This window comes from Microcaecilia unicolor, chromosome 12 (genome assembly GCF_901765095.1).
Source record: "Microcaecilia unicolor chromosome 12, aMicUni1.1, whole genome shotgun sequence".
NCBI classification, from domain to species: domain Eukaryota; kingdom Metazoa; phylum Chordata; class Amphibia; order Gymnophiona; family Siphonopidae; genus Microcaecilia; species Microcaecilia unicolor.
This window is the reverse complement of record NC_044042.1, coordinates 30,264,499-30,290,679: the sequence shown is the minus strand read 5'-3', so window position 1 is coordinate 30,290,679 and position 26,181 is coordinate 30,264,499. Positions and strand designations below refer to the sequence as shown.

At 41.3% G+C, this 26,181-nt stretch overlaps 1 protein-coding gene across 1 annotated transcript; it reads right to left on the bottom strand.

The window, feature by feature from the left end:
• Positions 1-673: 673 nt before the first annotated feature.
• Positions 674-26,023, bottom strand: C12H1orf194 (chromosome 12 C1orf194 homolog). The gene is made up of 5 exons (XM_030221626.1): positions 25,892-26,023; positions 17,322-17,438; positions 16,532-16,647; positions 12,564-12,682; positions 674-858 (listed from the first exon to the last, which is right to left on the bottom strand). Exons 1-5 carry the CDS (start codon positions 25,970-25,972, stop codon positions 788-790), a joined length of 504 nt encoding a protein of 167 aa, XP_030077486.1. The 5' UTR covers positions 25,973-26,023; the 3' UTR covers positions 674-787.
• Between the last annotated feature and the right edge of the window lie 158 nt (positions 26,024-26,181).

Sequence of the window (26,181 nt, the reverse complement as noted above, 5' to 3'; positions counted from 1 at the left end):
TTGGAACTCTATGCCACTTCCCATTCGTGCCAAATTCTCTTTCAAGAAATTTAAATCTGCTTTAAAAGCGTGGTTGTTTCACAAAGCGTTTGACTCCACTTAAAACTTTTTCCTACTCTTCCACTGCTGCTTCTAACAACTTACCCTTGATGCCAACTACCTTTTCTCTGTTCCCCTCCCTCTCTCCTTCCCCACCTCTCCTTATGTGATTTGCTGGATTTTTGGATATGTTGTCTTCATGCTTTCCTATTTGCATTTGTTAGTTCCTTTCCAGTTTTTTTTTCCTTGTTTTTAGATTGTGAATCGCTGTGATCTGCTAGTCAGCAAATGGCGGTATAGTAAATCCCAGTAAACTATAAACTATATGATTGGCACTTAACCGGTTAAAAGTGCTGATATTCAGATTTAACTGGTTAAGTTTAAACCGGCCAAAGATAGGACTGCTATTTATGTGGTCCTACTTGACTAGCTAACAGGTTAAGGATTGAATATCAGCACTTAATAGATTATGTACCGTCTCTGCTCCTGGACTGCCCACTGAATAGCCGGTTTCAGCTTAGGCAGTTAGTAATGATATTCAGCAGCACAGCCTCTCCTGTCCAGTTAAATTGATTTGAATATTGACCCTCCCACTGAGTTTTTCCCCTTAGAATTAATAAACGTCACTGCCAGGTTATAGTAAACAGATTGATTTAATGAAGAAACCGACAGAAGCCATAGAGGGCAGAAAGTGGGAACAGAGGTCACAATGTGGATGTGTGACAGAGGTGACCAAGTCAAGCCGCCTTCAGATAGAATAGAAACCTCCATCATCTTTCCTGGAGTAGCCTCTGTTGGTAGCAGCACTGTGATGACTCTCTGAGGAAGAAAACACAAGACAAGCTGTTTTTTTATTTGTTGCTCAGTGCTGACAGAGGTGCTCATTTATATCATCTCTGATCAGAATCTACCCCTTTCTCCAGGTACTCTTCATTGAGACCTGCCCTGTCTGACATTGATAGCTCTGACCTCCACACTGCAGTGTCCAATTCAGCCTCTAACACAGCATGATGCTTGGTTATAAGGAATATTGCTCAGTGATTTCAATTTCCTGTACCATAAAACAGAGCTGCTTAGGGGGGAGCAATGTTTTTTTTAGAGAGATTTACAGTGTGAACAAATGCATATCCCCTGTACATCAGAGGTTCTCAACCCAGTCCTTGTGACACAAATAGCCAGCCAGGTTTTCAGGATATCCACAATGAATATGCATGAAATAAATTTGTAAGTTATGTTATGTTCTCACATTTCGACTCAAGGCGAGTTACAAGCATTACAAAATCTAACATCATAACAATCAGGAAAATTACAAATAACCCACAGAAAACATATTAGAAATTACATATAAAATTTAACATTAAGATCCACCCAGTCAAGTAAATAAGTACATTTTCAAGGTTTTATGAAATAAACAAATAATTCTTCATCAAGCACAATTCTGATGGAAGATCATTCCAGTGGCGAACTGTCAAGAAGAAAAATGATTGAGGAAAAAGACAGCCTTAAAACGTATATTTTTAGTTGAAGGAAAGATTAATAGCAAATGGTTACACTTCCTTGAAATTGTCTTAGATATTAACACAGTCACCAACTGAGAACATCCTTCAGGACACATACCATCCAAAAACTTGAATACCAGAGTACTTTAAAAATAATCCGAGACTTCACAGGCAACCAATATAATTCAACCAACAGAGGACTCACATGGTCTGACCTAGTTTTTCGAAATATCACTGCCTCCATTCTATGGAAATCTATCTTTTACATATTCATTGTAGATATCCTGAAAACCTTACTGGCTAGGTGTGTCCTGAGGACTGGGTTGAGAACTCCTGGTCTGTACCCTTCCCCCTCCTCCAAGCAACTCTCTTACAATTATCCTGCACCAACACACATACCTCCAGAGCAAACAACATCCTCCTACCTCCGCATTCACAAATACAACCTAGATCAATTAATATCCCTTTGGTCCAGCAACTGACATGCAAACCCCAATCACCCCACCTCCAACTCCTCAGTATTCACCTCTTTTTGTGCTATCTCCCCAATCATTCACTCCATCCTCACCTTATTAACCATTCATCTCCTCTCGCAAGACTCTAATGCATTATACCTCTTCACCTCACTCCTTTTTCAGTATTTATCTCCTCTTCCTCTCCCATAAATCACTCCATTTTTGGGACACCTACTCTGGATGTCTAGTTCTCTCTGGACTGCAGGAGGGGCAGGAGGATCACAGAACTGCTGTAGCTTCTCCCCTCCTTCCCCCAGTTCTGCCTGTTGACAAATGAGCAGGAAAGAAGGGTCCCAGGCGGAAGCAAATGCCAATTTGCTCTGCTCCTGTTACAAGTTGCCAGGACAAGTGGTGGAGCAGTAAACATAACAACTGCAATAGATCCCTGCTGGGCTGGAGTTTAGCTTGCCCCCTGTAACACCCCCTTCCATTTGTGATCCCGGGAGACTTGGCAGTCTGATCAACTACAGTGCAGAGGAAGGAGCACAGTTTGCAGTCATCCTGTAATCCATCAAAGTTTTAGTAATAAAAAAATGCTGCTGCAGCTAATCAGATGTTAATTTACAAAGGAGACATTCATCCTATTTTTTTCTTTACATCATTTCAGCTGTTCTGAAGAGACTGCCACAGCACAATGGGAGTCATTCCTTGCACCATTATTGACGGCCTTATATTTTAACTGACTGTTCAGAGCACTCTAGAACTTTCTAAATTTTTTTTTTTACTTATCTCTTTCAGGATTGCTTTTATTCTTATGCAAACAGGCTGATTAAAGTCGCTAGCTGGCACCAAGTGATAAGGAACAAATTAATCCAATCCTTGTTTGCCCCACTGCGTACACGGATTGATAAGGAATCAACTGGAAAAGTCAGAACTAAGAAAAACAAACTACAAATCCATGCATGCCTTGGGGTAAAGTCAGGACTGGATCAGCCTTTTCCTTAGCACAAGGAGCTAATTGGCAGCCCTACTTTTAATACCACATACAGCCATGGGTACTCTGCAAACAACAGAACAAGGATCATTTTCACTGGTACTACTCTTACCAGTGATAAACATTCCTAGGAGTTATGGGAACATTTGTAATAAGGTATAACAAAAGAGAGGGAACAAAGTACAAACTAAAGTCCAAACAAAAAAACAGCACCACGGGCCTTTAAAATGGAACAGAGTTCTTTAATGAATGAGCCTTGACCCGACACGGGCCGTGTTTCGGTGACTAGCACCTGCGTCAGGGGTCACAATGATGACGTGGAAAACTTGGGGAATAACTCGAATATTTTCATCTACAATATTCCTTACCCCACGTCTCACGTAGCAAAAGTTATAAAGCACCAAGGCACCTTCACTTTCTGTATCCAAATGGATGTTATTCCCCAAGTTTTCCACGTCATCATTGTGACCCCTGACGCAGGTGCTAGTCACCGAAACACGGCCCGTGTCGGGTCAAGGCTCATTCATTAAAGAACTCTGTTCCATTTTAAAGGCCCGTGGTGCTGTTTTTTTGTTTGAACATTTGTAATAATTCATTCAGAAAACCCTTTCTTACTTTAGAAAAGTTCATTAAAATATAGAAAATGGATCTGAGTAATAAAACACAGTGGCCTGTGGGAATCCTAATCCGGGCATCTTGTTCGGCCTGGGTACACTGCAGAGGCTGCATGCTGAAGTCCAAAATTAGAGGGGAAAGAAATGTTTTCAAGATCAAAGACATTCAATGAATTTCTCTCTAATGATTTTCACATGGGCTATTAGTCCTAATTAGGAAATAAAATGAAAGGGTGTGGATACTTTCTGCAAGATATATGTGGCTACCGTATAAAAGAAAATATTGCGGAGAGGTGGGGGATAGGCCCCATAAGAAGAAAGAGGTTTGCAAATCATCTAAGCACTTAGCTGCCCATCAAAGGAGGGCACCAGCCCTAGGGGAGAGGGGTTGGAGAACTCGGTAGGCAGGGAAGAAGAAGGGTTTGAACAAAAAAAGGGGGCAGTGTTGCCAACCACGCTTATTTCTCGTCAGTTTGGGCTTGTTTTTCTTTAAAACTAGCAGGGGTTTTTTTGGAACTCAAGGGTAGCTTATTTTTAGGCTTGCTTTTTTGGTGCTCACTGTTTTTTGGGCTTGTTCCAAACATCACCGTTTGGTTTACCGTGGAAGGTAGAGTGATAACACTGCAAGTGAGGTCGATGACGTGATTGCAGATTTTTATCCATGGAGTTCTAAGTTAATGTGTAATGTCAGCAGATCTGTTATGGAATGAACCACCACATTATTTGCTGTACCAACTTTGCACCAACTAGTCACATACTGAATCATTTTAATGAAAACATGTATTGCGACAATGCAGACAATATTGATAACAATCTCTCGGACATGTTGATTGACTGACAGATTCAGATTGACCTCGGCTGAGAACGTGCAATTGATGTACTTCAGTTATGTTATGCTCATACATATCAAAACAAAAAAAAACAGCACCACGGGCCTTTAAAAATGGAACACAGTTCTTTAATGAATGAGCCTTGACAAAAAGACCCGACACGGGCCGTGTTTCGGTGACTAGCACCTGCGTCAGGGGTCTACATAGAATACAAAACATAGAAATAATATATTTAAAAATTTTTTTTTTAAATATAATGAGTAAAACCAAAGATTAATATTTAGACTCATCAAGCATACATATATAAGCCTATATAAACACCTAAAGCATATGAACAGTTAATTGAAGACACAATTTATAGATTTGCTAAATAGATTAAAATTGCAATATAGTTAGTCAATTGTTTTGATAATTACTCAATATCCTGTCATTTTATATATATTTTAAATAAATGGATATTTTAACAATGTAGGCTTTAGGACCTAGTAAATGGTTCCTGCATATCTGGCAGGCTTTTAGACCCAGTAACCACCTAAATTCATTTGATAGGATAAAGGTTAATGCTTTGTGAAGATCAGGTGTTTTCACTTAAGTTAATTAAAAAATGTTCTATGTTTTGTATTCTATGTAGACCCCTGACGCAGGTGCTAGTCACCGAAACACGGCCCGTGTCGGGTCTTTTTGTCAAGGCTCATTCATTAAAGAACTGTGTTCCATTTTTAAAGGCCCGTGGTGCTGTTTTTTTTGTTTGGACTTTAGTTTGTACTTTGTTCCCTCTCTTTTGTTATATGCTCATACATATCAACATGTTTTAACGCTTAAAAGAGTGTTTTAGCGTACGAATAAACTTCACATGTAAAAAAATTGGGTTATTTTTGAACAGATATCGTTTGCTTTGGGCTTATTTAAACAAAATGCACTTGTTTTTTCATGACTACCTAGCAATACTGAGAGGGGGAGGAAGAGCTCCAGCCGATGGAGATGGATGGGCCAGATCCAAGCAGTGAAGGGAGGCATGAAGAAATGGATATAACAGAGGCAGGTGAACAGGACTGGAGAGGAAATCCCCTTAACTTCACAGAGGAAGAGATGGAAACTGGGAAGTCTCTAAACCGTATTGGACTGTTTTGCTTGCAGAGTTCTGTGCTGAGTGCTTTGTATCATTTTGATTTTAGTGGCAGCGTGGGTGAGCCAGTGTGCACAAACACTGTAAGGGAGGTGGCTTCCCCCATCTCTGGGGATGGGAACATACAAGCCTCAGAGCTGGATTTTTTTGTTGTTGGTGGTGGTGGTGATTTTTGGCTGGAAAAGCATGGGAAGACAATTTTGTGGCTTTATAAGTGCTAAGGAACTATTAATCCAATCAGGAAGACAATTTTGGGCTTAAGTCAGAGCTAAAGGACTGCTAAATTACAAGGAGACACCCCAAACTCCGTGGGGGTAATAGCCCCATATCCTAGAAGGCTCTGGGGTGAAGGGAGCTCCCAGACAAGGTCATATACGGTCTGTGCCCTGAGAAAGGCAAGGACAAATCAAACTCGGGTATACATATAAAGTATCACATACCATGTAAAATGAGTATCTTGTTGGGCAGACTGGATGGACCGTACAGTTCTTTATCTGCCGTCATTTACTATGTTACTTTGTTAATCTTTGGGGTTCTACATGGAATGTTGCTACTAATTGGGATTCCAGAATCTTGTAACTCTTTAGGATTCCAGAATCTTCAGAACTTTTAGTACAAGAACAGTGCTGGGCAGACTTCTACGGTCTGTACCCTGAGAAAGGCAGGGACAAATCAAATTCGGGTATACATATAAAGTATCACATACCATGTAAAATGAGTTTATCTTGTTGGGCAGACTGGATGGACCGTACAGGTCTTTATCTGCCGTCATTTACTATGTTATGTTACTATGTTATTTACACAGAGTTGGGAAAAAAGACTAAACGTCAGCCGGCGTGGCTAAACAGTAAGATAAAGGAAATCATTAGAGCCAAAAAACAATCCTTCAGAAAGTGGAGAAGAGAACCAACTGAAAGTAACAGGATAGATCATAAGGAATGCCAAGCCAAATGCAAAGCGGAGATAAGGAGGGCAAAAAAGGACTTTGAGAAGAAATTAGCGTTGGAAGCAAAAATACATAGTAAAAATTTTTTTAGATACATTAAAAGCAGGAAACCGGCCAAAGAGTCGGTTGGGCCGCTGGACGAAAATGGTGTTAAAGGGGCGATCAAGGAGGACAAAGCCGTAGCGGAGAAATTAAATGAATTCTTTGCTTCGGTCTTCACCGAGGAGGATTTGGGGGGGACACCGGTGCCGGAAAGAATATTTGAAGCGGGGGAGTCGGAGAAACTAAACAAATTCTCTGTAACCTTGGAGGATGTAATGGGTCAGTTCAGCAAGCTGAAGAGTAGTAAATCACCGGGACCTGATGGTATTCATCCCAGAGTATTAATAGAACTAAAAAATGAACTTGCGGAGCTACTGTTAGAAATATGCAATCTGTCCCTAAAATCGAGTGTAGTACCGGAAGACTGGAGGGTAGCCAATGTTACTCCGATTTTTAAGAAGGGTTCCAGAGGAGATCCGGGAAATTATAGACCGGTGAGTCTGACGTCGGTGCCGGGCAAGATGGTGGAGGCTATTATTAAGAATAAAATTGCAGAGCATATACAAAAACATGGACTGATGAGACAAAGTCAGCACGGATTTAGTGAAGGGAAGTCTTGCCTCACCAATCTAATGCATTTTTTTGAGGGGGTAAGCAAACATGTGGACAATGGGGAGCCGGTTGATATTGTATATCTGGATTTTCAGAAGGCGTTTGACAAAGTGCCGCACGAAAGACTCCTGAAGAAATTGCAGAGTCATGGAATCGGAGGTAGGGTATTATTATGGATTAAGAACTGGTTGAAAGATAGGAAGCAGAGAGTAGGATTGCGTGGCCAGTATTCTCAGTGGAGGAGGGTAGTTAGTGGGGTCCCGCAGGGGTCTGTGCTGGGTCCGTTGCTTTTTAATGTATTTATAAATGACCTAGAGATGGGAATAACTAGTGAGGTAATTAAATTCGCCGATGACACAAAATTATTCAGGGTCGTCAAGTCGCAGGAGGAATGTGAACGATTACAGGAGGACCTTGCGAGACTGGGAGAATGGGCGTGCAAGTGGCAGATGAAGTTCAATGTTGACAAGTGCAAAGTGATGCATGTGGGTAAGAGGAACCCGAATTATAGCTACGTCTTGCAAGGTTCCGCGTTAGGAGTTACGGATCAAGAAAGGGATCTGGGTGTCGTCGATGATACGCTGAAACCTTCTGCTCAGTGTGCTGCTGCGGCTAGGAAAGCGAATAGAATGTTGGGTGTTATTAGGAAGGGTATGGAGTCCAGGTGTGTGGATGTTATAATGCCGTTGTATCGCTCCATGGTGGGACCGCACCTGGAGTATTGTGTTCAGTACTGGTCTCCGTATCTCAAAAAAGATATAGTAGAATTGGAAAAGGTACAGCGAAGGGCGACGAAAATGATAGTGGGGATGGGACGACTTTCCTATGAAGAGAGGCTGAGAAGGCTAGGGCTTTTCAGCTTGGAGAAGAGACGGCTGAGGGGAGATATGATAGAAGTGTATAAAATAATGAGTGGAATGGATCGGGTGGATGTGAAGCGACTGTTCACACTATCCAAAAATACTAGGACTAGAGGGCATGAGTTGAAGCTACAGTGTGGTAAATTTAAAACGAATCGGAGAAACTTTTTTCTTCACCCAACGTGTAATTAGACTCTGGAATTCGTTGCCGGAGAACGTGGTACGGGCGGTTAGCTTGACGGAGTTTAAAAAGGGGTTAGATTCCTAAAGGACAAGTCCATAGACCGCTATTAAATGGACTTGGAAAAATTCCGCATTTTTAGGTATAACTTGTCTGGAATGTTTTTACGTTTGGGGAGCGTGCCAGGTGCCCTTGACCTGGATTGGCCACTGTCGGTGACAGGATGCTGGGCTAGATGGACCTTTGGTCTTTCCCAGTATGGCACTACTTATGTACTTATGTACCCAGGATGCTGCAGGGAGAATCCGTCTCCGGAAGCTAAGACTGTATTTTGTGGGAGAGAACTTAATGAACTGCTGGTGGTGGGGGAAAAGCAACTTATTCTCCGAGACTGTGTTGGACGGTACAGCTGGGGAAAGGAGGGTTACTTGGGCAAAGTCTTGGGAGCACTGAACTGGATACTGCAGGGTTGAACCGACTGATAGTTCTAAGACTGTGTTCTGTTAAGAGACATTATAACAAAAAAGAAAACTCATGCTACTTACTGTTAGGGAGTTGCTTTTTCAAACTTGTGGTGGGGGTGCAAGGAGATCATCAGCACTTGTGCCGGTCTACCCCTGACAGTACATAAGTACATAAGTAATGCCATACTGGGAAAAGACCAAGGGTCCATCGAGCCCAGCATCCTGTCCACGACAGCGGACAATCCAGGCCAAGGGCACCTGGCAAGCTTCCCAAACGTACAAACATTCTATACATGTTATTCCTGGAATTTTGGATTTTTCCAAGTCCGTTTAGTAGCGGTTTATGGACTTGTCCTTTAGGAATCCGTCCAACCCCTTTTTAAACTCTGCTAAGCTAACCGCCTTCACCACTTTCTCCGGCAACGAATTCCAGAGTTTAATTACACGTTGGGTGAAGAAAAAGTTTCTCCGATTTGTTTTAAATTTACTACACTGTAGTTTCATCGCATGCCCCCTAGTCCTAGTATTTTTGGAAAGCGTGAACAGACGCTTCACCTCCACCTGTTCCACTCCACTCATTATTTTACATACCTCTATCATGTCTCCCCTCAGCCGTCTCTTCTCCAAGCTGTATAGCCCTAGCCTCCTTAGTCTTTCTTCATAGGGAAGTCGTCCCAGCCCCGCTATCATTTTAGTCGCCCTTCGCTGCACCTTTTCCAATTCTACTATATCTTTCTTGAGATGCGGCGACCAGAATTGAACACAATACTCAAGGTGCGGTCGCACCATGGAGCGATACAACGGCATTATAATATCCTCACACCTGTTTTCCATACCTTTCCTAATAATACCCAACATTCTATTCGCTTTCTTAGCCGCAGCAGCACACTGAGCAGAAGGTTTCAGTGTGTTATCGACGACGACACCAAGATCCCTTTCTTGGTCCGTAACTCCTAACGTGGAACCTTGCATGACGTAGCTATAATTCGGGTTCTTTTTTCCCACATGCATCACCTTGCACTTGCTCACATTAAACATCATCTGCCATTTAGCCGCCCAGTCTCCCAGTCTCGTAAGGTCCTCTTGTAATTTTTCACAATCCTGTCGCGATTTAACGACTTTGAATAACTTTGTGTCATCAGCAAATTTAATTACTTCGCTAGTTACTCCCATCTCTAAATCATTTATAAATATATTAAAAAGCAGCGGTCCTAGAACGGACCCCTGAGGAACCCCACTAACTACCCTTCTCCATTGTGAATACTGCCCATTTAACCCCACTCTCTGTTTCCTATCCTTCAACCAGTTTTTAATCCACAATAGGACATTTCCTCCTATCCCATGACCCTCCAATTTCCTCTGTAGCCTTTCATGAGGTACCTTGTCAAACGCCTTGGTTTTCCTCCCTTTGGTTTGTCATTAGCTTTCTAACTTTTTTGAAATTCTCAATGTTTCTTTTGACACAAAATGGAGGTGAGGGCAGAAATTTTAGTGCAGCATAGCTGGGTAACGCTGGCTAAACAAAGATAACCTGATAAGCTGTCAATTTTGATTATAGCCAGTTAAAGTTAACCAAACATCTTTACCTGGTGAACTTTAGAATATACACTTCACTTAACCAGGCTCAAGTGATTAAATTATAACCACAACCCCTCATGTCTCTTGTCCCTTTTCTCTTTTTAACCGGTTAACTTTGGGCTGCATATCAAATTGCCCACTCAAATGTTAATTGGTCAGCAGGCTTGAAATTTAAAAAATTTACAATTCATCCAATTAACTGGACAAATTAATTGTTACTGTCTCTGACACTTCTGGGCAATTGGTCCATGGAGCCGTAGCAAGAGATATACTTTGCAAGATACTGAGAGAGAGCCAACAGGATGGCTTAAAAAATTCAGATATTCCTACAGAGAGCTAAGAAAGCAAAGAGGAGGCTGGGGAGCAAGGACGAGTAAAAACCTGTTTGAATGGCACAATCATTTTTAAAAAGAAAAGCTGATCCATAAACATATTACACTAAAAAAATGGTATTGAGAAATCATCACACAATAAGAGAACATTTTACATCAGAACCGACTTAAGTGTGGGGTGACCACTGATATACCCCCCTTGGTAAAAGTCATAAAACAAAGATTATCAAGTTTAGGAGCCCTTTTACCAGCCAGCAGTAGGGCTACTGGAGGGGTAGCATGCAGTGAATCGGCCCTACTGCCGAGGCTCTCCCAGTAGCCCGGCGGTAGTTCCGTTCCACCGTGTGCTGTTTCTGGCCCTAGCTTTTATTTTCTAGCATTGGTGGGTGGGGAGTAGGTGTGCCCAGGGGTAATCGGGCAGCTCTGTGTGCTACCCAATTACCTCCGGGTTACTGGTGGAGCCCTCACAGTGGTAAGGGCTCTGGCAGTAAACAGCCACGTGCCAAATTTTTAAGTAGCACAGCGCCTTTTACTGCCTCTATTTGGAAAAGCCCTTTTACCCACTGCGATAAAAGGTGCCTCAGTGCACGGCAATTCCATGCGCTGATGCCACTGTGGGTCAATTTTTACCACTGCTTGGTAAAATGGCCCCTTAAAGAGCTAACCTTTCTTCATCTTGCCTCCTCCCTGGGCCGTGCTGTTGTAAGGGGTAGATAAACAGGGTGCCCATCTGGGGTGCCATAATGACCTTCTCAGTTAGTCTGTGAATCTGCAAACATATGAGTTCTAAAGGGAAAAGGCATGGTGAAAGCAGTTCTTGCCTGGTGCCAGAGTTAGTACAAATGTAGTGGGCACCTTAGGCGAACCTTCAGCCTTATACCCCCTCCTCCCTAATTAAGTTTCAGGCCCCTAGCCTGGAGCACTCCCTCCCCCGACTTTGATAATTAAGTTTGATAATCATGGTTATCACACAAATATCCTATTTTAAAATGCAGGTTAAAGTGCGTGCTAATGGTTCTCCGAGTTTGTGGGCTGTCAGGATCAATTGTTATGATTTGACTGCAGCTGGTCTTTTGCTGCCACCAAGAATCTGCTGCCCTAGGTGACTGCCTAGTGTAGCCTAATGGTTGGGCCTGCCCTGCCTGGTGTCCCTGGTAGTCAGATCAGCCTGGTCTCTGTGGCTGCCTTTTTCCTTTCTATGCTCCCTAATCACAAAGGAGCATGCACCATGGGGAAGAGCAACCAAGGGATCAGTGTATCCCAACCCTGTGGGAACATTCCAAGAACCTGACCAACATGAAGAAAAAAGGGAGATATAGAGAAATCTGGAATGAGGTGACAGAGAGGTATGTGAGGAAGAAAGACAGGAAACTGGGAAGATAAGGAGAGGATATATGGCAAAGACCCTAAACTAAAAAACAGAAGAGACAGAGAGCAGTCCAAGGGCAGGAAAAGTTAAAGAGGAGCCTGATGCATGAAGAAGAGGTGGAGAGGAACCCTGGGATGCTACAGGAGAAGATTGGGAAGGGAAGGAAGAAAATGTAGGATGCACTTGCCTAGGGGCAACCACCAGTCCTGCCTCCTGGAGCCGTATTCCTGCACAGCTTTAGAGGAGACCCCGCCCCACAAATAGGCAGTTGGTCACTGGCCCAGTGCCTAGGGGTGGCTACAGGGTTCAATCCACTGCTGCAGAGATGAGCAACCTAGAGGCGCAGAGAGAAAGAGCATAAGGGAAGATGAGAATGAGAAGTGGGAAGAAGTTATGGACTGACACAAACCATCTGACCATTCCGTTTTTAAAGTCTAGATCTACTCACGTGTCATGCATAGAATTTCTTTTTCTGTAGATAACCAAGTTGTAAAACAGAGTAAGTGTAGACTCTGCTCTTGTTTAAAGACAAATGACAATTTTTGATAAAAATACAGGACTCTCCTGTATGAAGCATGACATTTGGTCATACCATACATTCTGCTTATCTAGGGTACCTTACCAATAGCTCCCTCTATACAATGAATGTTCTCCTTTCTAGGGCTCACCCACTCCCTCATCGCATACTTCTGATGATCTGATGGAGGAGGTCGTTCTTTCACTCGATTCTTTAGAATTCTCCTGAAACGTACAAAAGGAGAAAGAAGAAAACAAAGTTGGACAGTTTTCAGCTTCACGCAGCATTACCTGGAATGAATCTAAGCGTCAATAACAAGGAATTCAGATCAAAACTAGTCCTCTAACTACAAGGTACCTGGTGACTACTCAAATTACTTTTACACATATACCTCTGGATTCTCTATATGGCGACTAAAGTTGCATGTACAAATCAGCATACATTGCCCATTTGTACGTGCAACTTAATTGATGAGCCACTCAGTGCCAATAATTGGCTGCTAACAGCCAATTATTAGCCTTAATTAGGAATTACACACCCATCGTATTCTATAATGCTGTGCATAGAACTCCTATGGTGCATAATTTCAAGGAGGCGTGGACAGGTGTGCTTTAGGGGCATTCCCAGAATTTATGCGCATTGTTCCAGAATAGACTCAATTGGCACCTAAAGTTAGGCGTCATTTATGCACTTAGCGAAATTCTATAAAGGACACGGATCTTTTTTTTTTTTTTGCAGATTTACAATGAATTCAAGAACACATCTTGATACAGAAAAGATGAATAATTTTATTCAAATTTCCCTATTCTCAAAATGGTTAACATAAAATTCCAAAGAAAGGCAAGAGGAAAATATAATATAAACTTCCATATTACTTTTCATAATATTCATCTTTAGTCCACAAATAGTTGGAGGCATATCACTGTATCTGTGGAATAACAAAAGAATAATTCTTCCTATACAGAAACAGGAGGCTGGAAGGGAGCTCCAGGAATTTTCTTCTTAAATTACGGAGTAGATGTAATTATTGTTCTTGGTTGTACAGAGGGGGGTCAAGGCTATTTTAGAATCTATGAAAGAACTAAATTGTTTAGGACCAAAAAACACATGTAACAGAATTTAATTTTATCACACATTTACAGGGGAAATGCAACCAGAAGAGACTGCCCAATTGTATAATTTTGGGCGTAATTTAAGAAACTCTTGATGTCTCTTTTGGGTAGCTTTAGAGACATCCGGAAACATTCTAACTTTATAAATCAAGAAAAGCTGATCTCTGTGAAGAAAAAATTGTTTCAATATCCAATCTCTCTCTATCTGGTTGTAATACAAAAGTCACTATAAGAGTTGTTGCCATTAAACCCAAGTTATCATCTTCCAATGTCTGTGTTAAGTTGAAGTCCAAGGTAAAAGGTATTCCAAACCCTTGATCAGCCAATTGGTCTGTCTCCTTTTTTTTTTTTATTATAAAGTAACAAGTGATAAATGTTTGAGACCGGGGGGGGGGGGGGGGGGTGGTGGTATGTGCTTGTTCAGGTATCTTCAGAACTTCAGTCATATATCGTTTAAAAGTTATTACTGGGGCTATTGAAGCCTGTTTAGGGAAATTTATCAATCTCACTGTATTAGATCTCTGCTGATTTTCCAAAGTTTCTATTTTATTCTGAAGATACAGATTTTCTTTAATTAAGTTAACTTGTGTTTGTTGAAGAACTTGTATGTCTTTTGTATTAGTCTCCAATGTTTTGTCCATAGTTATTATATTTCCCTCTAATGGTATTTTTTCTGATAAGATTTGAGTGTTGAATTAAAGGAAAAAAAGTTTTGGGGAGAAAGAAGCTTTCAGGCCCATTAAAGCTTCCCAAATGGCTTCTAATGTTATTTTTTCTGGGGTTTTTTGACAAAAAAAAACTTACTTCGTGAATCAAGGTCTGCCAGAGATTCTTTCAGTGGAGGAGTAGCCTAGTGGTTAGCATGGTGGACTTTGGTCCTAGGGAACTGGGTTCGATTCCCACTGCAGGCACAGGCAGCTCCTTGTGACTCTGGGCAAGTCACTTAACCCTCCATTGCCCCAGGTACAAATAAGTACCTGTATACAATATGTAACCCACATTGAACTTGCTATGAGTAGGAAGTACAAATGTAACAAAAAATAAAATAAAAAAAATTAATTTAACGTGTGCGTTATATGCATTTTTACAAACTGTGCCCACTCACTGCATGCTATATCAGTGTATTTTTACCAAGACATGTTAATTGCAAAATTGGCGTGTTTGGTTTTAAAGCCTTTTCTTTCCCCTTTTAGGTTTCTTTGCAGGTTTTGTTTGCTAAACATATCTACAAAGAAAAGCCCTAAAACCTAATGCATTCATTTTGCAATTAGTATGCTTTAGAAAAATATACTAGTATAGTACGCGTTATACATGGTTATTTTTATATAGACATGCAATTTGTGCACATTATGGGCCAGATTCTATATATTATTTATTTATTTATTTATTGGGATTTTTTTTAACCACCTTTATTATGAAGAGATCCACCCAAGGCGGTGCCTAAAAATCTGCATGAAAAACATTTCTGCCTAAGCGTAGTCTATAAGCTGCGCCTAAATTTAGGCACGTTATATAGAATACACTTATTTGGTATCACAGTGCCGAAATCTATGCACATCTATGTACACCAACGAAAACCTGGCGTAAATCCCTGCGCATGGATTTAGGCGCACTGGGCCATATTCTATAACTTTGCACATAAATTTTGAAACGGCCGCAAAATGCACATTTCTCCACCCATAACCAAGCCTCTTTTGAACTGCACGCTTTAGAATTTAGGTGCAGTTCATTACAGAATGTGCTTAGCAAGTTGTGCGTGAAACTGTAATTATTGCCAATTAGTGTTGTTAAATACGTTGATTGGCTTGTTAAGCCAGTTAAGTTATGCGCGTACTTATAGAATGCTCCTGGATTTTCATGCAGAAATTTAGGCGCGCTATATAGAATCACCAGGTATATGCGTGGGCGCATTATATGCATAAAATATGGTATATGCTAGTGTGCATTAACAAGGCGCAGTACTAGAACAGCTTAGGATGTAGGCCTGAGGTGTACTGCCACAGCTGTATTGGCTGCACAGGACTGGAAATGCAAAGGGTGCTGCAGAGCAGAACTGAGGTGAATTAGCAGAACTGTGAGAGTCTTCGTACTAGAACAGCAGAAGTGAAGTACATTGGCATAGCTGTATGGCAGACTGGGTGGGTCTGTCAGTTCTGGAATAGCAGAAGGTGCTCCAGTGCCATTTTCCTTGTATATATTTTCAGTGATTTGACAGTGACGTTCATGTTCAATTTTTCAACGTTTGAGGTTTTTCCTGTATTGACAAATACATTTTATTTTGTATTTACAGTCAGAAATGCTGCAAATGACTGCATCATGTAATTCCAAAAATAGGTCTTGAATAGCAAACATTTGCTGTTCCTTTTCTAATATTAGGACAATTTAGATTCAATTGATGATTTCTCAAGGCACCCCGATCCTCCCCCCACCCCCAGTAGATAACAAAGGAAAACAGATGTCTCAAAACTATATCCTTTAACAGAATATTCATACAAGACAGAATGGGTGGTGGGAGATGAAACACCTGCCAAATGTAGCAAGGGCAAAAATGCTCTCAAATTTCCAAAATGAGGTGCCTAACACAAGACTGGCCTTTGATCTGCAGGGATTTATAGCCATTTGGGGGGGGGGGGGCTTTTTACCCACTCTACTAAAAATGGCCCCCACCGCTACCGTAGGGCCCTTTTTCCCACAGCTTAGTAAAAGGACCCCTTTGGGCAGTGACTGAGATGGAAGAGACTAGACTTATGAAAAAGTAAGTTAGCAGCATTCTGATGAGAAATGTTGAAAAGCTGTCTAAGATGTCTCTGCATTGCTGCCAAAGGAAGAAGTGCATATCTCCTCACTGACTCCTCCTCACCTTTCCCTGTGAAGTGACAACTAAAGCATCACTTTTTAAGATTGTTCTTCCTTGGGGTTTGGAACCAGTATGTGTCATGAGGGGAACCTGCCCCTGCTTACCCATGATCCTCACGGAAGGTCTCTTTCTGAAAAATAACCTCATTCTTGTTTTTCAGTGTGTCATTATGATGATTGTAGAGACCCTTCAGGTTAAAATCCAGGTTGTCATTTGGTGCCTTTAGAGCCAAACACATGAAAAAGAGAATCAAATTTCCAAACACAAGAATTGTTAACCCAGAAATATTCCTATGCCTGGCTGGAGTGATCTGAAAATGAGGAGGACAAGTCATTCCATTCATTTGTCTCTTGGGAGTTGACTTTCACAGGCTCTTTGACACCAGTCGGCCTGCCCTGCCTACTACTGATGCTAGTGTGTCCTTAGCTAGGTTTTCCTTATGTAAGGATACTACGCTGTAGGAGTGGCTGACCTTTCAGACATCAAGAACCATAACACCAGAATACACAAAAGGAGAAAACCTGATCAGTGAAGGGAGCTGTAACTACAGCCATGACTTTTGCAGTCATCAGAGAAGCATTACAGAGCTCTGTCCCAGTGGCAATACTCTGGTGTGCCAATGGGAAGGGAATTAACATTGTATGAATGACTCCTTCAGGCATTTGGAATTAGGAAGGCAGTTTAAGACCCCCGTCTCAGTGGAGATGCCCTGAGATGCCTGGGAGGTCACTGTCACTGACACAGGCAGAATATTAATCTAGGTCTCCTGGTTCTCAGTCTATTATTCTATCTGCTACAGAAAAAGACTGATTTAATTTTGTGGTGATTTTTTGTATGTTTACCCTCCTTCTTCCTTGGGTTGTGCAGATGTGCAGAGTTCTAACATCACCTTACCTCAGGGTCAAAGTAATACACTTCCCTGCGGGCACTGGAGAGTGTTGCTGTGGCATTTAAACGATTCCAGGGGTCTTCCTGCTGGGAAAGGTGGGTTGGCTTTGAATAGGATGCTTTCTGAGAAAGAAAATAATGACGTTTTATAGATGAATTACATACAACTTGTATCTAAAAGCATTTTACAAGTACACAGCTCCAGTGCATTTCATTCAAAATTATATTACACAGAGAGTGATGATGAGAGACACAAAGCACCTTTCACAGAAACTCATACAAAGCCAGAGACGATGTGTGCCCCATGGGCTGGTGGCTATTGCTCCACATGGTGAAGAAGATCTGGACCCACTTCTTGAATCATTCTCCCACTTCTTGAATGTTACATGAGCACTAAAGGATGTGACAGATGCACAATGTTGTATCAGAATTGTTAAAGGGATGTTAAGAGCTGCACTGGGAATACTGTAGCTACAAAATGAGGTGCATCCTCCTCTTAGTTCAAGAGGGCACTGTAGAATTTACCATATGTTTGATAACAGATGAAAAGGCAAACAATAGTTCAACTTGTTCATGATGACTCACTAATAACTCTATGAGGAAATATAAGACCAGAAGCCATGGATAATGAATCCTGAATGAAAGCAGAATGCAGAGGAGCATATATGATGGTGCTCTGATGATAGCTAGTAGGGAGGATTAAGACTGTACAAAACATAAAAGAAGGATCAAGGAAAGTGAAGAATATGCATGGGGAGGACAGGGCTTGATGTGCGATGTGATAATCAGATGCCTACAGCATGATGAACCTGAGCAGGGCAGCACAGTTCTATCCTCAGAACAGTAGCAGACTAAAGCACGTACTGGACATAACACAACTCTTCCGCTCTCTGATTCCCTAATGTGGATGTGCCACATGAACTTGATCTTACCACAACATCACCCTGTATTTGTTCACACCGAAGCCTGCAAAGGCCTCTCCAGTACTATGTAAGCCACATTGAGCCTACAAATAGGTGGGAAAATGTGGGATACAAATGTAACAAATAAATAAATATATATATTCCCCACAGCATTTCCTTCTTGGGTAGTTTCTTTGTTCTTTTAAAAACTCAACAGAGAACTAAGATGTGTAGAACCAAAAGATAAAGGATAGTAAATATGCTATGTCCACCTTGGTGGTCAGCACTCAAAAAAAAAGATCTAGGTGGTGTTGTAGATAATACGCTGAAATCCTCTGCTCAGTGTGTGGCGGCAGCCAAAAAAAAGCAAACAGGATACTAGGAATTATTAGGAAAGGGATGGTGAATAAGACCGAAAATACTAAAATGCCTTTGTATCGCTCCATGGTGCGTCTGCACCTTGAGTATTACGTTCAGTTCTGGTCTCTGTATCTCAAAACAGATATAGTGGAATTAGAAAAGGTTCAAAGAAGATCGACCAAAATGATAAAGCTCATATGAGGAAAGGCTAAAGATGTTAGGGCTCTTCAGCTTGGAAAAGAGACGGATGTGGGGAGATATGATTGAGGTCTACAAAATCCTTAGTGGTGTAGAACGAGTAGAAGTAAATCGATTTTTTACTCGTTCCAAAAGTACAAAGACTAGGGGACACTCAAAGAAGTTACATGGAAATACTTTTAAAACAAATAAGAAGAAATATTTTTTCACTTCATGAATAAACTCTGGAACTCTTTGCCGGAGGATGTGGTAACAGCGGTTAGCGTATCTGGTTTAAAAAAAAGGTTTGGACAAATTCCTGGAGGAAAAGTCCATAGTCTGATATTGAGACAGACATGAGGAAGCAACTGCTTGCCATGGGATTTGTAGTATGGAGTGTTGCCACGATTTGGGTTTCTGCCAGGTACTTGTGACCTGGCTTGGAAACTGTTTGGAAAACAGGATACTGGGCTAGATGCACCATTGGTCTGACCCAGTATGGCTACTCTTATGTTCTTATCTTCTAAATAGAAACAGAAGAAAATAAGAGTAATAAATAAATGTGTATATATTTTAAGAGTGAGGGAGACAGGTACACTAAGGAGAGAATATAAATGCTAAAGAGCCAATAAAATGTAAGCTTAAAGTAAGCTTAGTGTGGACTTGCAAAATATGTAACATACAAGTTAAAAGCTACTGAACAAATGATCCAAAATGATATAAGGGGCAATAATCAGCCAGAGGCGGTCAATGTTTCTTTAAATGATGGACACCACCAGGTTAATTAGATCCAATATTCAGTACTGGCCCTTCTCTCGGTATTGAATATACTGCCAATATTTGGTGGCAGTACCCGGATAGCTATGGACAAATAGAGAAGGAAGCCAGCAAATGGGCAACTCTGGGAGAAATATGGTGCCCCGATTCAGGAGCCACCTTATTCCCTCTTTGATGACAACCCTATAATGTAGGAATAAGTAGGCAGCAGAATGGAGAGGGCCACTGGGGCCAAGACCCTATCTATATTTTGCCCAGCACACCATCTGCAACTGAAGTGTTCGTGAGCAGGGCCAAACTGGTTTGTTTGGCCTCTCCAACCAAAAAGCTGTTTGTCCATGTAGGAATCACAATGGCTGCACCAAACAGTCTGGTATTCCCTCAAAACTCACAGAAATGAGCTTTACATTCAAACAAAAATAACTGACCAAATTATAAAAGCTTTTGAGCTTAAGACAAAAGTTCTGAATGCTTACAGTGGCTTTGGCCACAATAATAGCATCAAAGATAGCTTTGTTTGTCATCTGGTAAGCTACTGCTTGGAAATCCAGTTGCCTTGTGGTTGTACTCTGCCAAGAAATCTAGCAATTTTTATAGTTTACTGTTTTTATTGATTTTTAATATACAGGTAAGACAATGAATAACAATCTTGAAGCGAGGAGCACTGTACATATTTGTCTAAAAGACAATAATGAAGAAGAGGGAGGGGGAAAAAAGGAGGATATGTGACAAAGAGTATTTCACGCATAAGCCATAGATAGCATGAAATACAGCAAATAAGCAAACATAGCATATGACACTAAGAGGCATATTTTCAAAGCACTTTGGGAGGCTAAGTTCCATAGGTTTCTATGGAACTTTGGGAGGCTAAGTGCTTTGAAAATGAGCCTCTAAGCATCTTTAAAATAAGATACAAATGGAGACCATTTTTGCACATGGAAAGCAAAACGGAATGATTTTTTAGCAAAATAGGTTTCATACTTGTAAAGTTTGAAACAACAAATTCCACCATTCTTGGTAACGTTATATAAGGATTTCCAATGCAAGAAAACTACTTTTAAGGCTAAAGATAGCTTGGAATTAATAACAGTACATTCATTAGATTTAAGAACACCTTTAAAACATTGGTTTTTAAGTACCACATACTTGTAGGACATTGAACCAGAAAGACAGAATACGTCTACCATTAATAGCCATATGTCATTCCAGTAACTCTGAATACACAGTCAATCAAATACAAGGTGCTTTAAATTGCCTTGCTGAGCTTGACAAGACCAACATAAGTTAGAGCTAGAGGAGTCAATAGTGTGCAATTTAAGAGGCGTCCACAATGATCTGTGCATGAAAAAGTATAAAGATTGCAATGCTGATGAGGATTTAGAACACAAATAAGGAACTCCATAGCTGCTCCCATAACTCATCTGAGATAGATTGTTGGATGTCCTCCTCCCAGCATCTACGTAAACCTGAACATTTAATAGGAAGCTTACTTAGGATATATTTATAAATGTGGGAAGCAGCGTGGCCTGTATGCTGGAGCCATAAATTTATGTCAACAAGTTCTGGAGTTTGAGGCATACGTTGAACTTGTAAGCTGCTTTTCCTCAGCATAGAGGTAATCTGTAGCCATTGATAAAATTGAGAATCAGGCAGCGAGAATTCAGTTTTCATATCTGTGAAGAATTTCCAAGTTTGTATTTTTAAGTCAATAAAATCATTAAGGGTCCATATGCCTATGTGCTGCCAATGAGACCACGAAACTTGTTTTTTTATCAATTTTAAATTTAGGGTTGTTCCAGACAGGCACACGTGCTGTACAGGACCAGGGAATACTTAAGGACTTATCAAAAGATGACAGCAACTTATGAGCAGTATTAATGATTGGATTTGAGACAATATTTTTTGGACGACGCATGCCAATTAGATGAGAGTGCAATAATGGGTCAATGATAACTTGCTCAAATGCTAGCCATCTCGGAAGGGAAGCAGCGTTCAATGGAGCAATCCATTCCATGCCTTGACGCATAATAAAAACTCTATGATACAGCAGAAGGTCAGGAAAACAGACTCCACCAAGTAATTTAGGCAGTTTTAATTTACGCAAAGAGATTCTAGGTACCTTGAGATTCCATAGAAAGTTAGAAAGCAATTTCTCCAGCTTTCTGTAGAAGAAACTGGGAAATAGAAGAGGGATCATGCTTAAAACATATGTGATCTTAGGCACTAACATCATTTTGATAGTATCCAATCTTCCCTACCAAGTTACATTTAGCGGTGACCACGCTGATAGAGAGACCTCAATTTTTGCAAGTGGCATATCAGAGTTAACTTTACCAGTAGTTGAGAGTTCTCTCAAAGAGAACGCCAAGGTACTTAATAGAAGAGATTACCCATTTTAGAGGAAAACCTTGGATAGAAAAAGGAACACAAACATCATTCAAAGGCATCAACTCTGTTTTGTCCCAATTAATTTTGTATCCAGAGATCTTAGCGAACTGAGAAATTAAGCTAATAAGAGCATTCATGGATGCTTGTGGGCTAGTGAGATATAACAGTATGTCATCTGCATAAGCTGAAAGTTTGAACTCTTTGTTGCCCAAGGAGATGCCGGATATATTTTTAGATTTACGACTAGCCACCAAGAGGGGCTCAAGGGCCAGGTTAAATAATAATGGAGAAATAGGGAAGCCTTGCCTGGTACCTCTATGCAAAACAAATGATTTATTAAATTCCCCATTAGCTACAATTCGTGCAGAAGGTGATGAATTTAATAAATGCAACATATGGAGAAAGAGCTTTGGAAAACCAAATTGCCCAAGAACATTAAACAGGTAATTCCATTCTACCCGGTCAAAGGCTTTTTCAGCATCTAAAGAAGCAGATAAAATAGGATAATCCTTTAACCGGACAAAGTAGATAACATGACATAACGATCTAGTATTATCAGCCCCATATCTGGATTTAATGAAACCAGCCTTATTAGATTCTGAATAGTATACAGCATTTTGCTTGAAAGAAATTGCATTGGAGATGCTTGACAATAGGGAGTTATATTGCATCTTAAGCAACCTGAGCTTTTGAAGAATAGGTTTAGATGATGATGTATATAATGATATTTCAAGCTGACAAATTTCTTTTTCGAGATTGGAAATTTTAGCATTATTAGACTTACGAAGATGAGACGAGTAACTAATAATTTCACCTCTCAGCCAGGTCTTGAAAGATTCCCAAACTGTTGAGAATAGAAGAATGGAGTTCATGTTGTTATCAAAAACCTCAGCAGACTTTTTAGAAATGTGCTGGAGAAACAGAGTATCCGATAGTAGTGAGGTGTTAAGTCTCCAAAAAGGGGTTTTGGAGTTATTAGGAGACCAGCTGAAGTCACACGATATTGCTGCGTGGTCAGAAATCGATATTTCATGAATTTTTGCAGTAGACAGCACAGGAACCAAATCTTTGGTGCCCAAAAAGTAGTCTATTCTTCAATATGTGTGGTGGGGAGCGGAGAAGAAAGAATAATCTCTAGGTGCTGGATGAAGTAACCTCCATAAATCCGACCATCCGTTGGATTGCATAAGATTAATTAGTGAACTCCTGACTTTGAGTTTAGCAGACCTGCAATTGGAAGATCTGTCCAAATAAGGATCTATTGGAAAATTGAAATCACCTCCAATTACAGCATGGCAGTTGAGAGCACTGAAGCCAGACGTGTTGATTTTATGAAAAAAATTGGGATCATCAGCATTAGGAGCATAGATATTGATAAGTAATATGGGACTATTCTCAAGGATTTCTTCCAACCAAGACCATCTGCGCCTTCTTTGTTAATAGCATGAGATACCAGCTGGAAAGGCACGGATCTTCTAAAAAGAGTAATAACACCATTTTTACAACCGTTTGCCGGGCTAGCATAACATTTATCAAACCATTTACCCAGAAGCTTGGAGTTTTCTTGCGTACCCAGGTGTATTTCTTGAAGAAAACAAATATCTGCTTTTTTCTTCCTCAGGTACAATATAAGATTTTTCCTTTTAGCGGGATTGGAAATTCCCTTCATACTGAGGGAGAGTATTCGCAGATTCATCTCTGAAGCCTTTGAAATATGCAGCTAACTGTAACATGCCAAATTAGGCAGCAAATGCATGAGGACAGTTAGAAAAAATTTGCAAGTTGAAAATCCTCCAAAGAAAAAAAACATAAAATATAACAAAATAAATTTTAGTAAGAAGCAAAAGCAATTGGGCAGAAAGAACATACTCCAACCAGGAGAGAAAACTGCAGGATACAGAAGACAATATTGTGCTCCCAAAGCTTTCAACTTGATAAGAACAATTTTCGCTTTTTAGCAGTGGTTTTAGAGAAGTCGGGAAACAGAAGAAGTTTTGCCCCATTATGAAACACAGGAGATTCAGACCGAATAGCATTTAAAATTAACATCATCTGGTCATGACGCAGAAATGTAATGATTACAGGACGCGGGTAGTCTTTCCCAGGAATAGACCACTGTGCTACTCGGTGGGCACGCTCTATATCAATTATAAAGTCAGTTGGAAGCGCCGCAAGTTTTAGGAGGAGCGCTTTTAAAAATAGGATCATGTCCTTCCCCTCAGCTTGCTCAGGCAGTCCAAGAACTCGAATATTATTCCATCTCAAGCGGTTAGAGAGATCTTCTATCTCCCGCTGGAGAAAATCAATTTTGTTCAACTTACGGTTTGCCTCCAATTGAAACGTGTCGTGAGCTGACATGCAGTCTTCCAGAAATTCAATTTGGGTATTAAACTGGATGAGCTGAGTGGAAATCGTAGCTAGCTCTGATTTCAGAGGTAGTAGTAAGATTTTGTTGCATCAGGACATGAAAAGCCTTGATGTCATTAGCAAGGGATTCCATTTTTTCCTGAGGTAATGGCGCCAGAAGGGCCTTGTCAAGCATGGAGACATCAGATTTATTTCGCTTAGAGGCTGAAGTGAGAGGATGCGATCCATCATTTCTGCTGGTTTTGACGCCATCGTACCAGGTGTATCAAAACCACAAGAAAGTAAAAGAAATGCAGGCTGCTATGGTTCGTTAGATAAGATGCTGGCGAGAGAGAAAGCCCTACGCGTCCATACCGGTAAAGGTGACGTGACCATCCCCCTCACTGTGATGAAATCTAGCAATTTTTAAACAAATAAAGTAAGATTTACTTTTAACGTGTTTCTGTTTCTCCTCTGTCACCTCCTTTTCCATCATTCTCTTCTCCTTCATGTCTCCCTTGTCTTGCTTGTACTCAAACTTTCTTTTCACACTGGAGAAAGGGTGGTGGGGGGGGGAGAGAAGGATTGAGGAAGCCCACAAGCTAGTCACTTGTTCCCCTTGCAGCCCTATAGCATGGGAGCTGCAGCTTGCTTTGTTGAATAGTCTGGTAAGGCTGGGTCCCCAACAAGAACTATGTATGTTTAGTAAGTCAAACTAATCACAACACTCTGTGGCAGATAGGAACATCTACATCCCTTGCGCGTCCTGTTTATAATTTGGGTGTTTCAATTTGTAAAATGGATGTTTATGCTGGATGTCTAGTCCAGAACAAAAACACCAAATTCTCATGTATTTTAGAAAAGCCTGGGGACCGGGTAAGAATCGGACCTTCCGGATCCCACGCTGCGGTATGCTAAGAATCTGGCTTTTACCTATTTGCATCCAGTGAGGGCCTCTTGCTGTACTATAATTATACACTTTCCAAAATACAGCCGAGTCAGGGACGCAGCAGTTTATCCAGAATTTCCACACTTGCCCTTAAACCTACTAGCGGATCTGGACGATCCAGATAAGATCTACAGTCCGGCCCAGCCTTTGGGTTTCCTTCTTAGCAGGTTGCCTGTGTCACAGCATCAGTGCTGTCCGGACCCAATTTTCAGGAGCGCTGGAAAAGAAAATGTAATGCTGTGTAGCTGAAAATCTGCTAAGAAGAAACCTGAAAACACATCCAGGAATCTCAAACGATCCCTCATCCCCCTTTTACGTTCAAGAGGAAGAGCGCCTGTATCCAACATTTCTCCGTAGCTATCGCGACAACAGCGCTGGAGTACAGGTACCGCGCGGCTCAAACTTCCTTGGAAGGAATTGCGCGGAGCTCAGAGTGAGTTCGCTGCTGAAGTATTTCTAACAGAAGCAACTTCTTTCTCCTGCTCTTCACAACAGCTCAAAGTGGATGTAGGGGTGCAACTCTGACCCGAGTTCAACCTGACAGGTGACAACCCCCAACCCCAACCAAGATCTACCCCCTACCCTCTAAGGCTGCCCCCACCCCCGGCTAGTAATTCATTTCCGTTGTTCTTTCGAAAAGCCCTAGCCCGGCTAGCCCCACTACCCCGGTCCGGTACCTGCACGTTCAAAGCCTCCCCGGTGAATGTGTCATCATTCTCGTAGGGCGGGTAAGGGAAGGGGTCGCGGGTCGGCGGCATGGCTGAGTGCAGGAGCCCGGGATCTAGCTTCGCGGAAGGTGCCTTCTCTGTTTATCGGCCTTGTCTCCGTTGCTAGGCAGCTGGCCTCTGTGATGTCACGGATCAGGATGACCTGAAAGCACAGGGCTTTAAACGACCGGGATGGAACGTTGCTAGAATGGATCAAACTGTATAGTTTCGTCGTAACTTTTTATGCAATTAAAAACAGT

Bases quoted from the DNA above. Each gene is read 5' to 3' on its own strand.
- C12H1orf194 (XM_030221626.1), bottom strand. From the start codon at position 25,972: ATGCCGCCGACCCGCGACCCCTTCCCTTACCCGCCCTACGAGAATGAT. The intron at 17,439-25,891 runs GTACCGGACCGG...TTTCTTTCTCAG, and splicing joins GGGAGGCTTTGAACGTGCAG to AAAGCATCCTATTCAAAGCC. The intron at 859-12,563 runs GTAAGGTACCCT...TTTCTTCCTCAG, and splicing joins TTGTATAGAGGGAGCTATTG to AGAGTCATCACAGTGCTGCT.